Genomic DNA, 26,763 nt, shown 5'->3' with positions numbered 1-26,763 from the left:
TTGCCAGAATTTAACCAAAGGAAATTTGCTTTTTTTCTTACAGTTCTGACCCACTTCAAGGTTGCATCTCTAAGGTAAGATACTGATTTTTTATTTCTGATTCTTGGCAGGGTGCAAGAAATCTTTTGCAGTGGTTTGGAGAGTGGCCGGGGGGATTATAAAATAAAAGCATTTCAATTTCATGGCTGTTCATTCTTCCCTTGAAAAACTCCGAGGGGGACTTTACAGACTGGTTCTCATTAATTTATATCTTTTGCAATATATGAAATATCTGCTTTCTCAGAATCTTTAGGAGTTTTAGATACATTTTTTTCTATTTGTAGCATTACAGGTTGTCTTTCAAATAACTGAATTGCAACATGCAATATAACATTTCAGAGCATTATAATTCATTCATAGAGAAAATGTAAATTTCATACTACAGCTTTTACTCAGCACAATATATAATATAAAATACCTTAAGAAGCTGTCTAAATGGATAAGCAGAATGGATAGAATCCTTGCCTTGGAAAATGGCTGAAATCTGCATGGTGTTTCACATGCTATAAAATGGACATTTTAAAAAATATGATGTGAAAGTTGATTGTGAGCATTTTTTAGCAAGACAAAAGATTTTAGTTGTACTTTCCAAATCACTGTAGTTTGAATGGAAAAATGTTAAGAAGTGCTTTGAGTTTTCCTGGAAGATGTCTTTTATTATTACAAAACAGGTTACATATGATAATTATTGACAGGATTAACAGATGCTAAAAGTGACAAGAAAAAAATTTTCTGAAATTTTATAAAGATATTAGTAATAAAGTAAGAAAATATAGGTAATAACACTTATAATAAGTTTCTGAGAATACTAAAGGTGGGTAAAGAAGCGGAGCTTGTCAGAAGTACGACACAGGAACAGGAGAAACTGACGTGTAATAGAATATTTTTGACAAAACAAAGTTGCTCTCATTTCTACTTTCCTCTATTAGGTAGTATTTGAAAACCAGAAATCTATAAAGAAAAGCTTTTCACCATTTACAAAACAGTTCCTATAATTTTACAATGTGTTTCTGTTGAAGTTTTAATTGATAAAGCCAGCTTTGATCCTTCCCTGTACCTAGCATGTGTCCTAAGAGGCGTGAGGGATGCTGTAAAAGGAAAGCACTCCCTGCCTGCAAGATGCTTATAATCTAGCTGGACGATCAGAACTAAGAGTTAAAGAGCTGGAGAAGCCCTGCTGTCACGTTAGCATTGTGTTCTGGATACCCTGACATGGGTTCCTTCTGAAGGTTAATATGCAAATGAAACAGGAAAAGGAGGTACAACATCATACAATGGATGAGCCAGAAACAAAAGTTTCTTTCCAAATAGAGTAATTATCTGTTAGCACTGGCACAGAATGCAGAGAATAACATTTCACCTCCAGCCAAGCCAGGGAGGTGCTCACACGAAACATTATGCTCGCTCTAAACTGGTCAGGAAATGAAAACTGTTTTGGTTTTTTAACATAAATCTAATGGTCCAGTTTCTGAATTTTTATAGTATCTTTTCTTCCTCTACCAGGCAGGGTCTTTGACAGGGCTGCCATCAATAACCTGCAGCCATGAGTTCAGACCAGGAAATGGCTGTCTTTGGGGAGGCTGCTCCTTACCTCCGAAAGTCTGAAAAGGAGCGCATCGAGGCCCAGAATAGGCCCTTTGATGCCAAGACATCAGTCTTTGTGGCTGAGCCCAAGGAATCCTTTGTCAAAGGGACGATCCAGAGCAGAGAAGGAGGGAAAGTGACGGTGAAGACCGAAGGAGGAGCGGTGAGTAGGGTCCCAGGAGCTGACTACATTCCACTGATGATTTCGTTTGGTCACTCAATTGACATAAACAGTCATCTCTCCTGTTTCCCAGACTCTGACAGTGAAAGATGACCAAGTCTACCCCATGAACCCTCCCAAATTTGACAAGATCGAGGACATGGCCATGATGACCCACCTGCACGAGCCAGGAGTGCTGTACAACCTCAAAGAGCGTTACGCAGCCTGGATGATCTATGTGAGTTCATTCTCATGGACTTCTTCTGCTCATGCACGTCACTCATATTTTGAAAAACAGCACATTCCTAAGGTCCCCATGAAATAATTAATTTCTTTTCTATTTCTTTTGGTGCAGACCTACTCAGGCCTGTTCTGCGTCACTGTCAACCCCTACAAGTGGCTGCCAGTGTACAACGCAGAGGTGGTGGCTGCCTACCGAGGCAAAAAGCGCCAGGAGGCCCCGCCCCACATCTTCTCCATCTCTGACAACGCCTATCAGTTCATGCTGACTGGTGAGTGGTTCAAATATTTTCCATATGAATTATTTTACCACCTATAATCACAAAATGGTAAAGCAAAAAAGGGCTTTGGAAATAATTGAATCCAACCTCCCAGTAGCACAGAAGAGGGGACAAAAGAACAGTGAGGTCCACACTGTCAAGCGGGAACTAACATTCAGTTCTCCTGATTCCACCCCCATGACTCCACCAGACCACGTACTGCTCCATCCTACTAAGTCTGACTCGCTGATAGTCTCTTTGCTTGGAAATTCATGATTTTAAACATTTAATTAACAAAAACAAGCTGAAGTGTATTGTCTGAATAGAAATGAAAAATACATGTTCAACATTTTAGTACCTAAGTGTCCTGTTGATTGCAACCTGGATACTTTTAAGAGTACTGTTACATCTTTAAAGTCCTCAGAAACCATCTCAGAGACAATATCCTCTCTCTGATGAAAGTGATATTTTGGGGCTACATGCATACAAACGGAAATTGTTACTGTTCCCCTATTAAAGAACTTAATTCTGATAGAGGCACTATCTCTCACCTGATCTTTATTTGACCCAATGGCATTTTTGGGGAAGGCTGATCAGAGTTAGGGTTGCAGTCAATGGCCCTGAGATACAAGTGAGTACATGTGTATATGCGTGCGCATGTGTGTATCTGCGATATGAACTGAACTTTGGTCTGATTAACACTACTTTAAACTATAAAATAGAGTCTAAGTCTTAGCATATTATGTATTTTTCAGTTATATGCATCCGTCAGCAGACAGCCTGAAATCTACAGATGACAAGTAGGGAATGTGGCTCTGTAAAGTTGCTTTTTTTTTTTTTTTTTTTTTTTATCAAAAGGACACACTTCCAGTGGTGCCTAAGTTTAAAATATGACAATATTTTAATGTCTCTCTTTCCCAACTTGAGACTTAAAAATCATATCACATATAGCTTTATAATAATATATTGCAAAACTCCATTGAACTAGACACACACAATGCTCTCAGTGTCTACCTAAAGAAAGGTTCTTTGTGTAATGATATAAAAGTTGACTGTCCACTATTTTTCTTCCAGATCGGGAGAATCAGTCTATCTTAATCACGTATGTATTAATATTATGAGACTTATTCCTATTTTACTCACACTGGGAAAATGACAAACCAAAACAAGAAATTGCTTCATGCCCCCATACTAAACCAACAGCATGATCAGCCTGCAATTAGATATTATAAAGTTTAGGTTACATCTGAATGCAAAAGAACAATGTCCCAATTTAAATCATTTGCTAGTCCAGTACTGAAAGTTCCAGAATGTTCCGGCAAGTTGGAGATGTAAAACACCACATCCTCACACGGCCAGAACCCGTTACCGGGAAGCGAGCACACACAGCTTCCGACGGTTGGGAGTTTGACAACGTTGCCAGTGTTTCATTTGCAAGGTCTACTGGGGAATGCTTATTCCTTCAAAGACCTCACTTGGGAATGTCTTTAGCCTAAGGAAGCTGACAGACACATCATTATTTCAGAGAGTTTTGCACTAATTGCTTCATTTATTACATAGTGATTGAGTGGGTACTTCTTGGACACTCAAGTCCCGGGCTAAGCCCCTAGAAGAGAGTCTCGCATATTTTAAGCGCTCAAGAAATAAGCGTTACATGATTACTGAATGAATGTCTCAGCTTCTGTTGAGTGCAAAGCACCAGAAACACCATGAGCTACATGTTAGATGAAGAGAAAGACCTAGGAGACTCTGACAAGAAATATAAAGCAGGCAAATAAGGCAGTGAATGCAGATGAAAGTCGTTTCATTTGTCACAAGAGCTTAATCTCTCACACATATTGGATCACTGTCTGACAGCGGGGAGTCCGGGGCTGGGAAGACTGTGAACACGAAGCGCGTCATCCAGTACTTTGCAACAATTGCGGTGACTGGGGAGAAGAGGAAGGAGGAACCTACTAGTGGCAAAATGCAGGTGGGTCTGGCCGCCGTGTCAGAATCTGGGCTGGCAGGTGAGAAACTCCTGAGCCCCACAAGTGAGGACCGCTCTTGCCTTCTTGCCTTTGCAGGGGACCCTGGAAGATCAAATCATCAGTGCCAACCCCCTACTGGAGGCCTTTGGCAACGCCAAGACCGTGAGGAATGACAACTCCTCTCGCTTTGTAAGTCTCTAGGTCACAGAAAGGCTTTCTCAGCCCTTCAGTGCCAAACGAGGCATGTCTCAGTTATCATTTCAGTCTCTTCTTACTTCTGTGCCTCCAGTTTTGTATATAACATCACCCTTTTCACTTGCAAGGGTAAATTCATCAGGATCCACTTCGGTACCACAGGGAAACTGGCTTCTGCTGATATTGAAACATGTGAGTAACAGGACCCCCTAAGTAGAATCCAAGAACGGCAAATGATGGTTTGGAGGAACATTCTACAGCTCCTGCTGAGCCTGGAGCCTGTGAGACACCAGTCTGCTGCCAAGCACACCCGTGGTTAATGCCAGTCTCAACCACAGCCCGCAGCGGGCTTTATCCCCACCCCCACCCCCGCCCCAGTCATGAGCTAACGGTTCTGGAGAAACCGCCAGGGCTCGTGGGGCTTGTCTGAAGTAGTCCAGCCTCAGAACAAATTTCAAATTTTTCTCGGGAAAAGCTAAGACTAGAAGTATATCTGTTTCCTATGGGTTCAGTGTATGTGATTTCTTCCTAGTACGAGCCTTCATAAACATGCTCTTAGTAACCCCTCTGGTATAAAGTGAGAAGAGACCCAGGAGAGGACCGAGTTATCAAGGATCAGGTATATTCCAAATGTCAAGGACCTTCTGTGTGAGAATGAATATGTCCTGGGCCAGGCAACTTTAGTTCCCTTCTAGAGGTAGTAAGAGCAACCGCGCGGCGTTTGCAGAGACGTAACGTGGACTATCTACCTCGTGGGGACGTTCAGCTGGAATCTCAAGCATGCCAAGGAGATTTAGCTAGAGACCCATGGTTCCAAAATCACTCCAGGAACTTTATACTTTTTTCACCTACGCCAACGCCTGCTTTCCACCGCAGATCTCCTGGAAAAGTCTAGAGTCACTTTCCAGCTAAAGGCAGAAAGAAGCTACCATATTTTTTACCAGATCATGTCTAACAAGAAGCCAGATCTAATTGGTAAGAGCTTAAATTTGTAAGTTAGAAGCTAATTGTTCTATTAGCATCTTCTAAGGTGAAACATATACACCGAATTTTCCACGTACACAGAAATGCTCCTGATCACCACCAACCCGTACGACTACGCCTACGTCAGTCAAGGGGAGATCTCAGTCCCTAGCATTGATGACCAAGAAGAGCTGATGGCCACAGACGTAAGTTACACGTGCAGTTTTTAAAAAACAATTCCTTACATTTGGGCATGACAATGACAACCTGCTGTAGGTGTGATTAAGGACATAATACAAATGCTCCTAAATAAGTTGGTGCCTTCTGCCCAACTTCTGTCCTCTCATCTCTCCTGGCAGAGCGCCATCGACATCCTGGGCTTCACTGCGGATGAAAGGGTCGCCATCTACAAGCTCACAGGGGCAGTAATGCACTACGGGAACATGAAATTCAAGCAAAAGCAGAGAGAGGAGCAGGCTGAGCCAGATGGCACTGAAGGTACCTGGTGAACCTCTATCTGGGCTAAATTAGAGAATACAGGCAAATAAGCCCATTCGAAACTCATGTCTCCTCTACAGCTGAGCTTCGGATGCATATACACAAATCTACCCCCACACAGTATGATTCACTCCTTACTCTGTCCCTATCAACTGTGAGGCCACAGTATGTCATGCTGGATACTCGAATTGTGTCTCTGCAGTTGCTGACAAGGCTGCCTATCTCCAGGGTCTGAACTCTGCTGACCTGCTTAAAGCCCTCTGCTTTCCCAGGGTCAAGGTTGGCAACGAGTATGTCACCAAAGGCCAGACTGTGCAGCAGGCAAGTGCATGACACTATGAATCACACACCCCCGACGTCCTCATGACATGTCTTCAATAACGCAGTGATCATTACTCTCTCTATGAAGGTGTACAACGCCGTGGGTGCTCTGGCCAAAGCTGTTTATGATAAGATGTTCCTGTGGATGGTCACCCGCATCAACCAGCAGCTGGACACCAAGCAGCCCCGGCAGTACTTCATCGGGGTCTTGGACATCGCTGGCTTTGAGATCTTTGATGTGAGTTAGCACAGATTTCGCAGGAGAAAAACTTAACAAATCTTACTTCCACGGTCTGTGTTACAAAAGGTCTATGAAAGACAGCTACACTACAAAGTAAACTGACACATGAAAGAAGATCAAAAGTCCACGAAAGGACGTGAATTTTAGGGCGAGACAGATCTGGGCTCAGATTCTACCTGTCAGTTCTGACCTGTGTGAACTTGGTTAATGGAAATGGTGTCCGACCCAAAGCTGGGCAAGTTCAACTACCATGTAAGACACCTAACACTCCAGGTAACACTCACTCCTGAGATCTTTCTACCACTGGGTTTCTTAATTTCAAGACATGAGCACAGTCCCCGAGCACAGTCCCCAAGCACAATCAGCATCTAGTAAATGATGAAGAAGGTGAAGAGGCAACAACAGCAGCAAACTGGCAGTGGGGAAACGATGACACATGCAAAGAACAGTTCTGAGATTCCTACCTGCCCTGCCGTGTGCAGGTACGGAGGATGGAAACAGCATCATAAAGACACTCAAATTCCACTGCCCAGGACAGACGAAAGCCATATAGTTTAGGAAGAAGGTTACCAAAGTCCCCTTCCTGACAGTAGTGTCTCGGATGTGTCTGATCCAGAGGTCCCACGTCTTCCCCTTTCTCTATAAGTAGACTGATGGACACTGAATGAGATTGTCTGAGTTTTACGGACAAGAGCATTTCCAGAAATTTTCAAGCCGACACGGGAAAGAGAGAGAATCTGGTACCAAGACGGAACAGGAAGAGCAATCCACACGTTTTCAAATAAGAGAACTAACAACAGTGCAAGCTTGTAGACTCTGAGAGTTTTAAAATAACAGTTTTGCTGAGATAATCATTCACATACCGTACAGTTCACTTATTTAAATTTCTGAATTCAGAGGTTTTTGATATACTTACAGACCTGTGCAACCATCACGACAACTGATTTTAGAACGTTGTCATCCCTTCAATGAGAAATCCCTCCCCATTAAGCAGTCATTCTCCACTTCCCTCTCCCCCAGCCCCTAGAAACCACTAATTTCTTTTGTGTCTTTGCATTTGCCTATTCTGGACATTTCATATAAACGGAATCATATAATGCGTGGCCTTTGAAGCTGCCTTCTTTCACTTAGCCTAATGTTTGCAAGGTTCATCCGTCCTGTACAACCTCTTTGACTTCTGTGTACGGTGATACCGCTTTCAGTCAAGAGCACTCCCAATCGTGTTTCTCCGCAGGTGGGCAGGTAGACTAGCCAAGCAAGAAAAGCCACGTTCAGAGAGAGGCTGTATCACAAGATGAACGGCAATTTGTGTTTTCTGCTTATTTAGTTCAACAGCCTGGAGCAGCTGTGCATCAACTTCACCAACGAGAAACTGCAACAGTTTTTCAACCACCACATGTTCGTGCTGGAGCAGGAGGAGTACAAGAAGGAGGGCATCGAGTGGGAGTTCATCGACTTCGGGATGGACCTGGCTGCCTGCATCGAGCTCATCGAGAAGGTTCGCTTCCCTTTTTCAGATTGCAGATCATACTGCTGACCACTATTTTTTTTTTAATCATAAAACTTGGTATATTCTATGGTACAAGACTTCTACATATAAACAAAATCATGGAAAGTCCTTTTGCCAACCCTGAGGTAGCTATTCAGTGAAAGGAGCCTGGATCTCTTCTATCGAGTCCAGAACTCTGCATTTCCCTACAGTTTGCAATTCAACTTTACACTTAAACCATCTTTCCTTATGAAAGAGCTCAGAGAATAGTATGTCTTCTTATTTCTTTGTCTGCCTTGGATTCATTACTCCTGGCATTTGAAATTTGAGTTTCTAGCACCTTAAAGCAGAGCCTCTCAATTGTGACAAAGAATCACCACACGTACTTAAAATTGCCCACTTTCATAATCTCAATCATAGAAATACTTGTTTTCCAAGTTCTCTGACATAACCTGCATTGCTTGCAAGTTACCCCTGGAGAAATACTGCTTTAAAGCCTTTGGGAGAAAGTCACAAACTCTAGTAGAGCTCATCTCCATTAACTTGCTCTCCATCATACCCTAGAGCCTGCAGTACATCTGGATCTTCAGAAGTACCAGATAAATATTGGTAATTTAACAACTTCCAATCAAAGAAATGAGGTTTACCAACCATAAAAAATTAAACAGCGAATTTTCTCAAACAGGATCATAATATTACATATTACATCTACTGGCAGACGAAATTCAAATCTCATCTTCCTTTTCATTCTCTCAGCCTATGGGCATCTTCTCCATCCTGGAAGAGGAGTGCATGTTCCCCAAGGCCACAGACATCTCCTTCAAGAACAAGCTCTATGAGCAGCATCTTGGAAAGTCTGCCAACTTCCAGAAGCCCAAGCCTGCCAAAGGCAAGCCCGAGGCCCACTTCTCCCTGATTCACTACGCAGGCACCGTGGACTACAACATTATCGGCTGGCTGGACAAGAACAAGGACCCCCTGAACGACACCGTGGTCGGGCTGTACCAGAAGTCCGCATTGAAGACTCTGGCTCTCCTCTTTGCTGGAAGAGAAACTGATGCAGGTAACTTTCAATAGAATTAACCGTTTACTCAATATAGAAAACCCAGGCAGAGAACGCCTGCACTATCATTGCTTGTGATTTCTCTTCCTCTTAGAGTCTGTTGGAAAGAAAGGTGGTAAGAAGAAGGGTTCTTCCTTCCAGACCGTGTCTGCTCTCTTCAGGGTACAAACTTCATTTTTCTCTCTCTAATTAGATTCAGGAAGTTCAATTTTACTTTATTGTGTGTGGAAGGGGAAGTAATCTTGCAAGGATTCTAGAACTAGATGTGGCTCAAAGAGACGGGTCAGCAGGCAGTGGCAGAACTGAGTCTCAGGAAGGCCTGAGGTAGCTTGGAAGAGAGAGCTCAGTATACAGGAAACACAGGTGTCCGGAGGTTGGAGTCAGTGTGAGATGTATAATTCAGTACTGGGGACAGGAAATGAAGTTATTTGACAATAAATGTTCCTTTGGGAGAAGATTAAGCAAAACCTAAGATTTTCTTGAGCCTATGGGAGTGCCCAAATGAGGCAGGTGCTCAGGCATATATTGGCATAGAAGCAAAATGAGTAGCTTTTGAAAGTTGAGGATAGAAAAGTAGTGGTAGGATTTGGAGACTGATCTAAAAGAAGAAAATAAGAAACCAGATGTGTTAAGAAATAGCTTTTTAAGGAAAACTGACTCATCTTTTGACAATCCTATCTGTAACAACTGAAGTTCTAGTTATTCTGAAAAAAAAAAATCACGATTTCCATTGAGTGGAAAACTTCTCACGTTTGGTAATATGGCTGTCGGTTTTCTGACAATTCCCAGAACATGGCACTGAAGAGCCCCTTTCTATGAAACCAGCAGGAGGACCCAGCTCTGTAATTATAAGGAGTAAGCATGTAATAGAAAAGCAGGTGCAACTGAAAGTTGGAGAAAGAAAGAAATGGGAGATTTGGAGAAACACTTTGAATTACTTGTAAATCAGACCGCATATCTAGGCAAAAGATCGTAAGTGACGTGTTTCCATGTGTTAAAATGTCACATATTTATAACATATGCTAGGAAATTCCATAGCAGCGAACGACCACTTTAACAGCTAGTTTATAAGGCACAAAGAGAGGAAACAGAAGGACAAGTTGGGAGTGTGGAGATTCCAGAGAAAATCCTTTGCCAATTCAACCTGGATGCTATTCATTACAATCGAACCAATGTCATGGCTCAGGATGATTTACGTCTACAAATGTGAATGTAAGAAAACAGTGCGTTTTTAAGCAAATATTCATATGGTTCCACAGGAGAATTTGAACAAGCTGATGACCAACCTGAGGAGCACTCACCCTCACTTTGTACGGTGCATCATCCCCAATGAAACCAAAACTCCCGGTAAGGCACGTCTGACATCCAGACGAGTTCCGGTGTGTCTGCTTTAGATCATGAAATAAGGCGTGGGTGGTATTTCTCCTTCTAGGGGCCATGGAGCATGAACTGGTCCTGCACCAGCTGAGGTGTAACGGAGTGCTGGAGGGCATCCGCATCTGCAGGAAGGGCTTCCCCAGCAGGATCCTCTATGCAGACTTCAAACAGAGGTCAGACTTTCCTAATTGTGGTGCATCCTAAAATTCAGTATAAATATATTTAGTGTAAGCAAAACAACTTAGTGAAAAATATGCCTCTATTTGTTATTTTTTAATTTCCAAAAAAAGAATAAAAAATTATGTCTCAAAACACCTTTAAAATATAGATATACCACTCCACAGATATATTAAGCACTCTGCAGACGTTTCACTGGACTTAATATGCCCCTGGCTTAGCTCATAGATGTCTACATTAACTTCAAAAATTATAAGAACAGCCATTATTGAGTGCTCAATATGTTTGGATTATTTCATTTAATCCTTACAAAAACTCAGTAGAGATAAGTGCTATCCATAGCAAATGCATCTAGAAAGAATAATATGTTACATTTTGTTGGTCGTCTACATAAATGTGAACAAGATTGAAGGATCCTTTCCTGAGAACAGGGTCCGACGAGGCAGAAAGTAAAGTGGCAACTGTGCAGGGAGGTAAAATGGAATAAAAATAGACAGTAGATACTAGATTTACTATCTGTGTAGACAGCGTAGAAAGAATACTAATTACTTTAAAGCTGAGTTTTTAAAATGGATCATTTAATGCTTAGCGACTAGCAGTGCCATCAATAAACCAAGTTTTAAAAAACTATATTTACTTTACCAGATACAAGGTATTAAATGCAAGTGCCATCCCTGAAGGACAGTTCATTGACAGCAAGAAGGCTTCTGAGAAGCTCCTTGGGTCCATCGACATTGACCACACCCAGTACAAATTCGGTCACACCAAGGTAACACCCGTCTCTAACGCCCTCTTGACACTGTGCCTGTCTCTCTGGAGTCTACGCAAAGTTTCTGATCTGCAACTCTGCCCCCACACAGGTCTTTTTCAAAGCTGGTCTTCTGGGGCTCCTAGAGGAGATGCGAGATGAGAAGCTGGCCCAGCTGATGACCCGAACCCAGGCCAGGTGCAGAGGGTTCTTGGCAAGAGTGGAGTACCAGAAGATGGTGGAGAGAAGGTACTAAATGGGATACTTTACTAAACCCCATCAGCCTAGGCCTTTTAATTTTGCTTCCTGTTATATCTGACTTTAAGCATTTATGTTCCCATTACAGAGAGTCCATCTTCTGCATCCAGTACAATATCCGTGCCTTCATGAATGTGAAGCACTGGCCCTGGATGAAGCTGTATTTCAAGATCAAGCCCCTCCTCAAGAGCGCAGAAACAGAGAAGGAGATGGCCAACATGAAGGAAGAATTTGAGAAGACCAAAGAAAGCCTTGCAAAGTCTGAAGCCAAAAGGAAAGAGCTGGAAGAAAAAATGGTTACTCTGATGCAAGAGAAAAATGACCTGCAGCTCCAGGTTCAATCTGTGAGTATCAGAGCCCACTGCCTGCAATCTGATGCTAAAATTTCGATTCAGCAATTACTAGAGGAGAGGCCAGATTCCACCTTATTAAGGGACTGATTATCAATCGTTCCTAATTCACAACTGCTCAGAATGGTCCATAAAATTTTATATATAATATTACTAAAAAGCACTGTGATAGGATTCCTTGCTGTTGAGAAGGGAAAAATAAAAAACATTCTTCCTTTCCCCCTGTTGTTTTTCCTAACAGAATATGGGCAGGAAATAAAGTGATCTTTGATCCCTAAGATTATCCCTACTGAAAAATGCAAATAAGAGCAGTGAAAAAAGAAAAATATTGACAGGGAAAAGGAGGAGACTTTGTGATGAAAATGTATCAACTTGAAACCAATATTCTGAATTTCTGTATCTCTGGTCCCCCGGGCAATTTCCCTCTCAACTATATCATTAGAAACTCTCTAGTCCCTGAAAGAACAGGACCATTGCAAAGACAATGGCAATACTTTTCATAAATAGTGTCAATGAGACGATGCATGAGAGGTAGTGTTGATGTTCTTGGTCCAATGTCCCAGTAAATATCCAGAGAATATTTGGAAGAAATATTTGATCAACACCATCACCTAACCCATTTTTGTGACCTAAATGACAAGAGAATTTCAGCTACCGCCACTGAAATCAACAACAGAAATGTTTAAGGCTACTCTCTAGTTCTCTGAATTCAGAACAAACTCTACATTGGTTCCACTGGGTGCACAGGTTTTAGACACAAGACTAGAAAATTTAAAGAAAGATGAATTGTAAATACCTAGGTCAGCACTGTGATTTTCCTTGTAGTTTTCGTAGACCAAGGTTTTCTAAATTGAGGAGGGGTTCATCACACTTTCAAGAATCAAAGGATAATTGCATAGGGTACCTGAGTTTGATCCAAGTATAATTCTCTCCTCTCAACATAATATGACCTCTTTTCAACATTATTCTATCAACAACCTATTTAATAAATGTTTAATGAAGTAGCAAGCATTAGGGATACAACTTTGAGCAAGAGACATGGACCCTGCCTTCAGAGAGTTTATATTCCAACTCCCATTTCTTCTCCTAAGAAACACTCTTGCTACTTCTCAAAGCACCACCTTTTAAAAATGCTCTGTTGCCCTGAGTCGTTCCAGCTGCTCCCTTTAACTCCCAGCTACTCTTGTTACTGTAGGACATGTCTTCCTTTGAAGTCACTTTTCTGATATTACCCCTCCCTCCAAGCACCTGCTAGATACCCAACCATTTTCTTTGTTTTCTTTTAATAAACTTTTTTGGAAAATAATGTTAAATGTATCTTCAGTGCCATAAGTGCCCAATAAATATTTCCTAAACAATGGAAAACTAATAAAAATTAACCTAAGACTTTAAAGCACAATTTACTTGTTTGGTTTCAAAATCTTAATAAAATCTGAGAATGTTCACAAAACAAAATCCAGAAGTGTCTACTGTTCCTTCTCAGGAAGCAGATAGCTTGGCTGATGCAGAGGAAAGATGTGACCAGTTGATCAAAACCAAAATCCACCTGGAGGCCAAGATCAAGGAGGTGACTGAGAGAGCTGAGGATGAGGAAGAGATCAATGCTGAGCTGACAGCCAAGAAGAGGAAGCTGGAGGATGAATGTTCAGAGCTGAAGAAAGACATAGATGACCTTGAGCTGACACTGGCCAAGGTTGAAAAGGAGAAACACGCCACAGAGAACAAGGTATGAAACACACTTCTATGTAGCATTTAGAGACTCCGCCATCCAATTACGCTGCTTTGGAGCAAAGATAATGTCTTCCTTAACTTTCCTAGGTAAAAAACCTCACAGAAGAGATGGCAGGACTGGATGAAGTCATAGCTAAGCTGACCAAGGAGAAGAAGGCCCTCCAGGAGGCCCACCAGCAGACCCTGGATGACCTACAGGCAGAAGAGGACAAAGTCAACACCCTGACCAAAGCTAAAACCAAGCTAGAGCAGCAAGTGGATGACGTAAGTCTAGGATTATCAAGGAAATTATTTTCTTGAAAAGGAAGCTAAGCAATCCTTTTGACTTGACATTTATATTAAGCTTGAAGGGTCCTTGGAGCAAGAAAAGAAACTGCGCATGGACCTAGAGAGAGCCAAGAGGAAACTGGAGGGTGACCTAAAATTGGCCCAAGAATCCACAATGGATATAGAAAATGACAAACAGCAACTTGATGAGAAACTCAAAAAGTGAGTATGATAGAATTCAACTGTAACCTGCTTCTTGTCTGGGTCTCTAAAATATTACTTCATGGCACACAGAAGAAAAACAATGTCGTCTTTGACTTTTGTCTGTAATGAAAATGGTACACTACTGACTTGTAAAGCATGTCCTACTCACGTCGTCAACACCAGCAGTATAAAGATAATCAATTACACAGAGGAAAGAAGACTGGTAGGAGGACGGACGGAGAGCTAACGTGTTGCTCTTCTAACAGGAAAGAGTTTGAGATGAGCAATCTGCAAAGCAAGATTGAAGATGAACAGGCCCTTGCGATGCAGCTGCAGAAGAAGATCAAGGAGTTGCAGGTAAGTATGTGATTTCCATCAGTCTCATCCAAAATGACAAAAAAATCCCTACCACCAAGGAGCTCTTAACTTTGAGCCTTTCCCTATGACCAGGCCCGCATCGAGGAGCTGGAGGAGGAAATCGAGGCAGAGCGGGCCTCCCGGGCCAAAGCAGAGAAGCAGCGCTCTGACCTCACCCGGGAACTGGAGGAGATCAGCGAGCGGCTGGAAGAAGCCGGTGGGGCGACTTCAGCCCAGATCGAGATGAACAAGAAGCGGGAGGCCGAGTTCCAGAAAATGCGCCGGGACCTGGAGGAGGCCACCCTGCAGCACGAGGCCACGGCGGCCGCGCTGAGGAAGAAGCACGCGGACAGCGTGGCCGAGCTGGGGGAGCAGATCGACAACCTGCAGAGGGTCAAGCAGAAGCTGGAGAAGGAGAAGAGTGAGATGAAGATGGAGATCGATGACCTGGCCAGCAACATGGAGACCGTCTCCAAAGCCAAGGTACAATTATGATTTAAGTTTTAAAGAGATTTCTGTAGGACAGGTGTGAGTGAGTCTTTCAAGAATCAGTAGTAACTGGCAGGAGGAGACTATGGCAGTGCCAGGCAGGAGGCTGGGCAGAGGGAGGGGCAACTACAGTGTGTTGGGGCAAAGAGCTCCATCTTTACATGAGAATAGCTGTACGCAAAGAACATGCACCCTAACAACTCAAGTTCTTTCAAATAAAAAATACAATTCAATGATCCATTCTGAAGTCTTTAAAGCACTTCACCTTGATTAGGCTTTCTGCTTTTCCCTTAAACACAAATACATAACTTGTGTCTCAAAAAAAAAATCTGATAAGCTGCATCATCAAGTACCATTATTCTCGTATCACAGACAAGCCAACTGAGTAAAGGCTGCAATTCACAAAGCAATTTGGTGGCACTATGTTTAGACTACCGGTCTTGTTACTACTTCCATCACAATCTAAGGCCTGGGTTGTCTTCATTTGTTTCTAAAGAAAGTTTATTCTCAAAATAAATGAGCTCCAATGGAATGTCTGGATTACTGAAAATGTCTATGGACCAAACGCTTGCAATGCCATCTGCCACTTTTTGAATGCAGGGAAACCTAGAGAAGATGTGCCGCGCTCTAGAAGACCAACTCAGTGAACTTAAGACAAAGGAGGAAGAGCAGCAGCGGCTGATCAATGACCTGACAGCTCAGAGAGCACGCCTGCAGACGGAATCAGGTGGGACATTTACCAGTGTTGACATTGAATGATAAATTTACAATGCACGCTCAATTCACTGAAAAACTCTGCAGTGAGGTACCTGAGCTCACATATGACCCCTCTGGGAGGTGCCCGCCCATTTGAACACATTATTGATCACTGGCATGGACTAGTTTTTTTCTTTCTGTCTTTTCGGTTTGGGGTTTGTTTTCTTTTAAATAAAGAGATCCAGGCTCTTTTGCTTTAACATTTTAAAGCAGATTTGACTCTAATCTATAAGTTACCAAAAAGCATATCCTCAGAGTATTTTATTTTCACTTTTCAAAATGCTGCCACGAGTTTTTTGTTATTTTATTACCCTCATTAGTCAGTGTAATGTTATCCTCATTTTAAAGATGACAGATTATGACAGTGATGAAATGACCTGTCCAAGGATGCTCACTCCAGTCTTTCCTCAAGTCTTTCCAACTGCTGGTAGCACCAGCAGCAGGTGTAGGGAAATATTCAGGACCCCAACCCAGCCAAGAGCATTCAAGTGAGGGTTACATAGTTTTGATCATCCAAATTGGACAGTCTTTGCATTTACTCCTCCTCCTATCAACTTATCCAACTTTCTACCAGAGTTTGACTTCCCCAAGCAAGAGGTAACAAGATGGAAATTGTTCAATGGGTCATTTGGACTATTAAAGTAGTAGGCAGATCAGCGTCTTGGAGAAATATTTTACTCTTTCATATTCATTCAAATATTATTCTTTCTAGACCACAGCTCAAGTAAGGCTTTTGTTACTGTTATGCAGGTTTGGTAAGCACACTTTATGAAAATGAAAAATGGCATTCTTGAAGAGTCGAAATGCTCCTTGTAGTTTCTTTTCCTCAGCATATGCTTACTCTTAGTAATTTAGTGGTATGGGAAAAAAATGAAAGTTGTGATTCTTATTAAGTGTTAAAAAGATAAGGCTTCCAGGTAACCAGTTCAAAAAGTGGTGCTAAAAGGATCTTCTCTCTTTTTAACATAATACAGTTGACCCTTGAACAACATGGGTTTGAACTGTGTGGGTTCACTTATAAGCGGATTTTTTTTTTTCAGTAAATACATACTATGGTACTCCGTGATCCACGGGTGGCTGAATCTGTAGATGTGGATACAGAGGGCTGGCTGTAAAGTTATACATGGATTTTCGACTGTGCAGAGGGTCGGAACCCCTAATCCTCCAGTTTGTTCAAGGGTCAACTGTATAGTGTATTTTCAGAATTATATTGCTTAAAGAATGGGAGACAAATTTAAATGCTACTTAGTTTAGAAATTGATTAGTTATCCATAATCCAACTCATTCTTGGGGTGGAAGGACACTTGATTATTTAATATAAAAATGCTTTCAGGATTTTCTTTTGAACATCACTTCTACTTACAGAGGGAACTGCTCAAAGTCTCCTATTTTTCACAGAATAAATTTTGTTTCAGTCAATGGAAGGTAAACTAGTACAACACTGTTGCCTTAGACAAAAAGCACTGGAATGTTGTTTTGGTTAGATTTGCATTTCTTTTCACATGTTTCTTCATCAATTTTTATTGGGATCAAATAATTTTAAATATCTCCCAAAATCTCTTATGCTGTTCATAAGCATGTATTCTACCTCAAAGTCTTCCTTCCTTCTCATTTCACATAGATGTGCTCATCAGGGTTGAAGTGGATGCTGGTGGTTTGCTATAATCCACATTCTACATCATGTTTCAGACCCACCTCCCTTTCCCTGCTCCAGTCTGTAATTTAGAGCTTTAATTTCCAAAGTAGAGTTGAGTTTTCCGGTTCTTGGTCTTTATAGGTGAATATTCACGCCAGCTAGATGAAAAGGACACATTAGTTTCTCAGCTCTCGAGGGGCAAACAAGCATTCACACAACAGATCGAGGAACTGAAAAGGCAGCTTGAAGAGGAGATAAAGGTTAGCCCTGCTTTTTGCTGCTGTTGTTCTTGTCATTGTCCTTGCTTTTGAGGTTGTTTTCTGCTTACTTCTAACATTTTCTTCTGGTGGCCTACAGGAGTTTAGGGACTAAACATAACTTTAAAGATATAAAATTAAGTCACCAATCTCTATGTTCTCAGGCCAAGAGTGCTCTGGCTCATGCCCTGCAGTCGGCCCGCCATGACTGTGACCTGCTGCGGGAACAGTACGAGGAGGAGCAGGAAGCCAAGGCCGAGCTGCAGAGGGCGATGTCCAAGGCCAACAGCGAGGTGGCCCAGTGGAGGACCAAATATGAGACAGACGCCATCCAGCGCACGGAGGAGCTGGAGGAGGCTAAGTATGTTCTAGACTTAGTTAAAATGGAAATATCTCCATTAACAAAGTGCACCTGCTATATGTACTACAAGGGCAAATGTCCACTGCTCCCCAAACAAATAAAAACCTAGGGGAAAATCATGCATGACATAAACCTAAATAAGAAAAACCAATACTCCAGGTTGCTGATAGGGAAAAATTAAATTAAATTAGAGGATAGAAGGAAAAAGGCAAGAGGATAGAAGGATATAAGGCCAGACAAAGCTGAATGATTATTTTTAAAAAGGGGAACTATGGACATCATCCTATCTACACAAGTGTGGAGACAGAGTCAGCTGTACTCTCCTGTGCTTCTCTCTCCTCTTAACCACTAATGGAAGAATCAGTCCAAGGTGATAGGTAGGTAAGAGAAAAACAGTCAGACTCTGAAGCATAGCTCCTCCTTTTGAGATGTAAAAATATGGCTTTTTGTAGAGGGAAAAAAGAGATACATTGTTAAAGACTAAAAAGTAGACATTAAATTCTGTAATAAGAAAGAACACATATTGTTATATAAAGGGCTAAATATTCAATGCAATCCAAAGTTCAAGACTGAACTGTAAGAAGGAGAATCTTATTCAACAGAGTTTAAGGAAGGGACCTGCTTATTCAACAGGAAGTTTAAGGAGAGATCAAGTCATTTATTCTGGGAATAATGTACAGCCATATAGTGGGAATTATAATGTTGTGGTAGATGCCTTAGAAGAGATTCTGATTGACCAGTCACTTCTATTGTCCTCATTTCACTTTTCAGGAAGAAGCTGGCCCAGCGTCTGCAGGATGCCGAGGAACACGTGGAAGCCGTGAATGCCAAATGTGCTTCCCTTGAGAAGACCAAGCAGAGGCTCCAGAATGAAGTGGAGGACCTCATGATAGACGTGGAGAGGTCTAACGCTGCCTGCGCAGCCCTGGACAAAAAGCAAAGGAACTTCGATAAGGTAAGTTCCACCCCAGTTTCTGCCTCAGCATTCAACATGTGATTAAAGTCTGCTACCTTCAGTGTATCTGATTCAAACCATCCAAGGGCTGTTCTCAGCAGCTGCTGCTCCATGAGTAAGTAGGGAGAAGGAGGGACTCCAGTGATTTCTACTTTTCTCTTTTGTAATTATTTTTCAGTCCCAGATCATCTCAACTCTGTCTGAAAGTTGCCAGAATAGATGGTTTTCATACCATCAAACTTTCTCCACCAAATTTCTTGACCATTCCTTGCCCCTCAGGTCCTAGCAGAATGGAAACAGAAGTGTGAAGAAACTCATGCTGAACTTGAAGCTTCCCAGAAAGAGGCCCGCTCCCTTAGCACAGAGCTGTTTAAGGTCAAGAATGCTTATGAGGAATCGTTAGACCAACTTGAAACCTTGAAGCGGGAAAATAAGAATTTGCAACGTGAGTACATTTTACCCTTTCTTCAACAAAAGATCTGAAAGAATGTTTTCCCTCACTGAACAAATTTAATTTTTTTTCACCAACAGAGGAGATTTCTGATCTTACTGAGCAGATTGCAGAAGGAGGGAAACATATCCATGAACTGGAAAAAATAAAGAAGCAAATTGAGCAAGAAAAGTCTGAAATTCAAGCTGCTCTAGAGGAAGCAGAGGTAGATATTTTACTGTATACTCTAAAACAATTTTGAGAGGAGTTAAGATCTACTGAATTGGTGAATCAAAAGAAAAGAAAAATAATTTTGATGCTGTGTACTAAGTATGAGTATGGAAAACTCACCACGCATTAAACTAACATAACTGTACATCAGGAACTGTGTGCTAGACACTGAGAAAACAAAGATGAATAAGTTAAGGGCCCTGCCCTCAAGGGCATGAAATAGTTGGAGAGACAGAATTATACAAAACCAACAGTAACACACTGTAGAAATTTCTATAACAACAGAATAAAGATGTGTCATGGTGGCACAAAGGTAGGAACTAATTCGTATTTCTAGAATACTACACACTTCCAGTCCCTGCTAATGTCACCCCTTGCTGTCATTCATTAAGGCATCTCTTGAACACGAAGAGGGTAAGATTCTGCGCATCCAGCTGGAGTTGAACCAAGTCAAGTCTGAGATTGACAGAAAAATTGCTGAAAAGGATGAGGAAATTGACCAGCTGAAGAGGAACCATGTTAGAGTCGTCGAGTCAATGCAGAGCACTCTGGATGCTGAGATCAGGAGCAGAAATGATGCCATCAGACTCAAGAAGAAGATGGAGGGAGACCTCAATGAAATGGAAATCCAGCTGAACCATGCCAACCGCATGGCTGCTGAAGCCCTGAGGAACTACAGGAACACCCAAAGCATCCTCAAGGTAAATGGGTTCAATAGATGGTCCCAGAGCAGTTGGAGTGAGGGCAGCCCTGAGAACAAGGTGGCTCAATGATCATTCATTCCACAGGACACCCAGCTACACCTGGATGATGCTCTCCGGAGCCAGGAGGACCTGAAGGAGCAGCTGGCCATGGTGGAGCGCAGAGCCAACTTGCTGCAGGCCGAGATTGAGGAGCTGCGGGCCTCCCTGGAGCAGACGGAGAGGAGCAGGAAAATTGCAGAACAGGAGCTCCTGGACGCCAGTGAGCGCGTCCAGCTCCTGCACACCCAGGTGAATATTAACAGAACAGTAAAACATACAGTGGACTGAAAAGGAAATTCTTGCTCAAATCATAGTACTACCTAAAAATTTATTCATAATGCTTTATGGAGGTTAAAGTGTAAAACATTTAACATTTTGGGGTTAACAATATTTGTTTATCTAAATTGTGACATTCAGAGTTGACTGTCTTGTAAAAATATATTATCAACTCAGATATTTTATGGAACAAGAAGGTATACTAATTATTAACTTAATTAGTTTGTAAGTTCATTAGCACATTGGACATCTTAATTTTGCTTTTATGTATTTAATATTTCTAAATTTTATATTTTAACCAGAACACCAGCCTAATCAACACCAAGAAGAAGCTGGAGACAGACATCTCCCAACTCCAGGGAGAGATGGAGGACATCATCCAGGAAGCTCGCAACGCAGAAGAGAAGGCCAAGAAGGCCATCACTGACGTGAGCAGAGGGCCACGCAGGGGTGGTCAAGCTAGAATCTTGACAGGCTATCTTATCTTAGCTCTCTCAACCTGTTTCATTTTACTGCTCATTAGGCGGCCATGATGGCCGAGGAGCTGAAGAAGGAGCAGGACACCAGCGCCCACCTGGAGCGGATGAAGAAGAACCTGGAGCAGACGGTGAAGGACCTGCAGCACCGCCTGGACGAGGCTGAGCAGCTGGCCCTGAAGGGCGGGAAGAAGCAGATCCAGAAGCTGGAGGCCAGGGTGGGTTTTCTGATCAGCATATTCCCATCTCATTCCAATCCAATGCACAATTTTGAATACCTAGCATTTCTAGGTGATGTGGGGCACACAAGATGAACAAGACATATTCCTTGCTGCCCAAGAGCTCATGGGGGGGGGGGGGGAGGTGCAGTGATTAGCCTAAGGCATCAAGTACTACATATATAGCCGAGTAAAAGAAGTACTATGGATCTTCTGAAGAAGTAGAAATCCACTGAGTGAATGGATCATAGTAAACACCTCTAAAATGCCCATCTTCTTGCAGGTACGTGAACTCGAAGGAGAAGTTGAAAGCGAACAGAAGCGCAACGTTGAAACCGTCAAGGGTCTACGCAAACATGAAAGAAAAGTGAAGGAACTCACTTACCAAGTAAGGAAAATGTCCTGTCTTGGTTTTTCCCCTAGTCTGCAAGAAATCAAAAACCAAATATGATGGTATCTGTACTTTCAAGAAACTTACTCTTTAAAATATTTCAGACTGAGGAAGACCGCAAGAACATTCTCAGGCTCCAGGATTTGGTGGATAAACTGCAAGCCAAGGTGAAAGCTTACAAGAGACAAGCTGAGGAAGCGGTGAGTTCAGAACCCCTTGGGGTGATGGGGCAGCCTCCTGTTCTCAGCTATGTCCAAATCAATTTAGTTAAAGGAATGAAAGAAAGAAGGGTAAAATAAGGAAGGATCAAAGGAAAATGGTTCAACAAAGATCTGAAGAATGAAAAGAAACCAACCACTTGACGAGCCAGGGGAGAATGTCTAGGGAGGAGGAAGAGCAGATGCAAGGCTTCTGAGCAGGAAAGAGGAGAGAGGGGCACAGGGAGGAGGACAGGGAGAGAGGAGGACATGTTCTGGTCCAAGAGGCAGAAAGAATGAGGGAGACAACAGCAGACATGGAGCTTGAGATCTGGGCAGGGGGCGGGTCATGGAGTCTTCCGGGCCATGATAAGAAGTCTGGCTTTTATTTGAGATACAGTGGAACACTGGGAAGCCACAGGAGGGGTTTAATCTGGGTTGGTCGTGCCCTGATTTATATATATATATATATATATATTTTTTTTTTTTTTAAAAAGAGTATTCTGGCTACTAGGTGGAGAACGGATTGTGAGAAAACACAGGTGCAGGGAGACATTTTAGGAGGGTTTTCAGGTGGCCCAGTGGCTTTTGGAGCACAAAGAGAGAAGTGGAGAGATTCAAGGTCTGTTTTGGAGGTAGAAACTACAAGATATGCTAATAGGTTGTGCTTGGGAGGTGAGAGAAAGGAAAGTAAGGCTAATTCATCAGATGTATGGTTTGAGTAACCAGGTGGATGGCACAATACTACAATGGAGAGCTAAGGAAAGAACATATTTGCAGCTCAAGAAGGAAACACAAATTCTGTTTTGGAAACACTGTTTGAAATACCATTATATACACAAGTGAAGGTGTCAAGTAAGCAGTTAAATATGAAGTCTCAGAAGGTCTGGACTATGCTCAAACCATTAGATCCTCAACACTCCACCACATCTCATTCCCTAGCCTGGGATTTACCTGAAATAATAATCAAATAATATCAATTTCCTAAGTATGGAAGTATGGATATACACACCTACATATCACAAATTAGTTCCTCTGATTATTTATGATTTTTCCTTTTCCCCTGACCTCTATGGTCTGAGAGAGAGAGAGAGAGAGAGAGAGAGAGAGGGAGAGGGAGAGGGAGAGGGAGAGGGAGAGGGAGAGGGAGAGGGAGAGAGGGAGAGGGAGAGACTTAACCCTATTCTCCTCATCTGTAAGAGGAAGATTTGGGGTTTTTTCCAAGCTCTGTTATTTAGTGACGCAGAATTTTCTAAATGTTCTAAATTTGAGTGCCATATTTTGGATGGTTCTTAATGAGCCTTTAAAAAAAAAAAAAGAGTGACTACTAGAGACTAAACTAGAACTGGCCTTCACAAACTTACTGCTATATATTCAGACATAATCAGGGACCTCTTGGACTATTTTTACAAACAATCAACTTCTTGTTTAATTTCTAAACAACATTAAATGACAATAGTTTATATTTAAGGCTGTTAGTCTGGTACAATATAGATTGTATACCCGCATTTTTAAGAAATCTGGTTCCGTTCTCAGGATTCAGGGGTGGGGTGGGGGGGCTGGAAAGCCGACATATTTAGTAGTAGCTCTAAGACGTTAAGATATTATAAATTGAGAACTTTTAGAACATCTTGGAGACAAATGTCACCTGTTCCTCCTACACATGACTTCAAGAAGTATAAGAGGAATTAATTTTAAAAAAAGAATCAAGAGTATTTCTCTAGGTTTTTAAAAAGGTTTATTAGAATGAACCATTTTTAAGTAAAAAGGGATTCAAAACCCACTGACCCAAGATAGGAGAAATTCTGAACTTTCCCCCTCTCATAACTGTCTTTCCATTTATTCTCAGGAGGAACAATCCAATGTCAACCTCTCCAAGTTCCGCAAGCTCCAGCACGAGCTGGAGGAAGCCGAGGAGCGGGCGGACATCGCTGAGTCCCAAGTCAACAAGCTGCGGGTGAAGAGCCGGGAGGTTCACACGAAAATCATAAGTGAAGAGTGATTCACCCAAATGCTAAAAAGTGACCAAAGAAATGCACAAAATGTGAAAATCTTTGTCACTCTGTTTTATACTTATGAGTTTTGCAGATAAAAAATTTATCTGTAAGGAACTTGTGAGTCTCTTTTTCTCCCACTGTGTCAATTTATATTTTTATCCAACAAGAAAGAATTAAACAAATGTTTTACTTATATCTTAAGGAGAAAGATTTAGTCACCAAGAATAAAACATGGCAGGAGTATCCAGGTCAATCCCCGTCAGTAAGAGCCCTCAACATCATAAATGCCCCTTGGGAAGCAAGGGAAGCAAGAGGCAGACCTTCAGCATACAAAATACAGGGCATACAGAATACAGAGTAAAACTCGCCTGGCAAAGCCTTAGCTAGTTACCAGAAAAAAATGGATTTCTGTTAATGAAGTCATTGATTTTTTTTTCATAAAATGGTAGGAAATCCTTGATCCTAAGACTGAATAAAAACAAATCAAAACACCAATTACCTACATAAAATAAAAGTTTAAAAAAATGGAACAGACACTCAAAAATGCAAACTCTCCACTGAGTTTGGATTAGGACCCTTTGAGAGGGAAACACGTTCTAAAGAATTTTCGGAACTTTTATTTTTTGTTACCTACAGATGTCTAGTTGTTTGTTTTACTAAGCCTCCTCGCTTGTTATTACATTAGAATGGTAAACAGGAATGAAGAATGAATATACTTTCAGTATCTGTTCTTTATCTTTGCAAATTTCTGTACATTTTACAAGGCTTTCTCCTAGTACTCCTGCTGGCAATAGAAGGTCAAGTAATATTTTTAAAAAGGCAGTTCCCTACTTTCATTATTTTATCTTTTGGTTACTACACTGTGCCTTTCTATAGCGCATGGTAGTTTTTATCATCATTACTCTAACTGGTATTACCACTACAGAGTTAGGTGCACTGAGGCTAGCATGGACCTTCTATTTATCTCATTTTTAATAGGCAGGGAGCAGGTCAAACAGCCAGTATCTTGTCCATTATGAATACATACAACAAAGGTCTTACAAGAACATCACACACCTATTTAAAAGAAGCAATACACAATTAAATGTTTTTAATTTTATTATTGAGGAGGTTAAACTTTCCAGCTGCACCCTCTGGATCTCAGTTTCTGGGGAAGATTCCCTCTGGGGGGTTACACACCTCCACCTATTTTTTATTGATCATTAAATGAGCCAATTGTTTGATGCTATAACTTGAGCTGCACGTTAAAAAAATTTATAAAGCAGTTTTTAATAGTCCTTAATATATTATCCAATTTTCTGCCAGTGATTACAACCTGATACTCTAATTCCACATTGCCATTTCACTGGTCGACTTAATGAGAAAAATGAAGAGAGAAATGGACAAACTTTAAGCAGAGAAGCAGGAAAGGAAGGTAGGGTCTGACAGTGGTAGCCAATCTTAGTGGTACCCCACTTAATACTGACTTTCCTGAAAAACATGAGATTCCTTACGCCACTGGGACATTCTCCCACCTTTTTTTTTTTTAAACACCCACTTCCCCGTGTTCCTTTATTTTTTTTAAATAGACTTAATTTTTTTAGAGCAGTTTCAGATTTCAGCAGAATTGAGCAGAAAATACAAAGAGTTCCCACAGAGCCCTCCCCACCACACACATACACTCCCCTACCCTCAGCCTCCCTCATCAGTGCGGCATGTTTGGTGCAATCGATGAACCAACACCATTCCCCCACCTTCTGGCTTGAATTGAACTCCCCCCCCCCCCCCCCCCGCCGAGAACAGTGCCTTCCTGGAAGCTTCTGAAAGAGGGACATTATCCTCTCACACTTTAAGAATGCCTTTGTCCTGACCTAGAAGTGAAAAACCCCGTCAATCCCGACTGCTATTTATCCTCTACAGAAAGCGCCTCCTTAAGATGCATGCTGTTCTGCTATGCCACATGCCTACTGCTGTCATCAACTGACTTTTCATTCATTGAAGAGTTTGGCATCTCCTCCCTCTCCACCCAGTTCTTACTACATTCCTGGGAGACTTCAACGTCCACCTGGGTGATTCATCCAGTACACTGACTCGCCCTCCACTGCTTTCTCTTCCACTCCATCTCTTCCACAGCCTCACTCTAGAAAATGCCCAACCTTCTAATTCACCAAATCAGGCATCTCTGCCCTGGTTTTCTAGCTTCCTTGTTGCACTATCTCCAACACAATTCCTCAACCCCACTGGCACCTCCAGTATTCTAACTTCTCACTTCTTCCATACCCAACAGACCCTATTTTATCTTTTTTTCTCTCACAACTAAGCAAAAATTCATAATCTAGCTTTTTGTCTAGTTTACTGACAATATTCTAAATGTCCTGGCCATCTTCTATCCCTTGTCACACTTGAGTGCAAAGACACTAAACCTGAATGAATCAAATAGTTCATTACTCCACACTTTAGAGAAAATGATGCCATCATAAAGTCCCAATCACTAACCCCACTGAGCCTTCAGTGCTGGAGTCATGCAGTCAATTTCTGACTATTTCCCTCTATTTCAAATCTTCCCACTCTCCTCAAATCTCCATTTCCCTCTTTGGGCCCAGAAAATGATCTTACATCTTGCTTAAAAGAAAAAATAGATGCCATCACATGGAAATGGCCACACATTTTTACTGCAAAGCCAGCTTCATCCTTCCAGTGTGGAGGTCTCTCCTCCAATTAGGGCCACCACCTCCACCTGGCTTTGAATATCATCCCCTCCCTCCACAGAATATTGATATAATGGACTATCCTTTCAGTTTTATTCCCAATCCCTCCCACTCTATCTTTTCTTACATTCTCTTGACCCTATTTTTATCTCCAGCTATTGTCTCATTTCT

General features: G+C 41.8%; 1 protein-coding gene across 1 annotated transcript; it reads left to right on the top strand.

Annotated features, from left to right (window-relative positions):
- The first annotated feature begins 43 nt into the window (after positions 1 to 43).
- LOC105095879 (myosin-1) lies at positions 44 to 24,017 on the top strand. The gene is made up of 39 exons (XM_064495269.1): positions 44 to 74; positions 1,543 to 1,786; positions 1,878 to 2,021; positions 2,139 to 2,295; positions 3,358 to 3,385; positions 4,141 to 4,255; positions 4,350 to 4,442; positions 4,577 to 4,640; positions 5,325 to 5,423; positions 5,514 to 5,617; positions 5,771 to 5,909; positions 6,112 to 6,230; positions 6,319 to 6,468; positions 7,799 to 7,969; positions 8,717 to 9,023; positions 9,118 to 9,185; positions 10,283 to 10,370; positions 10,456 to 10,573; positions 11,223 to 11,346; positions 11,438 to 11,574; positions 11,672 to 11,927; positions 13,417 to 13,659; positions 13,752 to 13,928; positions 14,008 to 14,153; positions 14,402 to 14,492; positions 14,586 to 14,975; positions 15,582 to 15,708; positions 17,515 to 17,633; positions 17,795 to 17,991; positions 18,763 to 18,946; positions 19,226 to 19,391; positions 19,478 to 19,602; positions 20,000 to 20,308; positions 20,396 to 20,599; positions 20,929 to 21,054; positions 21,150 to 21,320; positions 21,604 to 21,708; positions 21,816 to 21,911; positions 23,758 to 24,017. Exons 2-39 carry the CDS (start codon positions 1,583 to 1,585, stop codon positions 23,908 to 23,910), a joined length of 5,814 nt encoding a protein of 1,937 aa, XP_064351339.1. The 5' UTR covers positions 44 to 74; positions 1,543 to 1,582; the 3' UTR covers positions 23,911 to 24,017.
- The last annotated feature ends 2,746 nt before the right edge of the window (positions 24,018 to 26,763 follow it).

This window comes from Camelus dromedarius, chromosome 16 (assembly GCF_036321535.1).
Source record: "Camelus dromedarius isolate mCamDro1 chromosome 16, mCamDro1.pat, whole genome shotgun sequence".
Taxonomy (NCBI): domain Eukaryota; kingdom Metazoa; phylum Chordata; class Mammalia; order Artiodactyla; family Camelidae; genus Camelus; species Camelus dromedarius.
The sequence above is the reverse complement of the archived record's forward strand: the minus strand, read 5'-3'. Positions and strand labels throughout refer to the sequence as shown.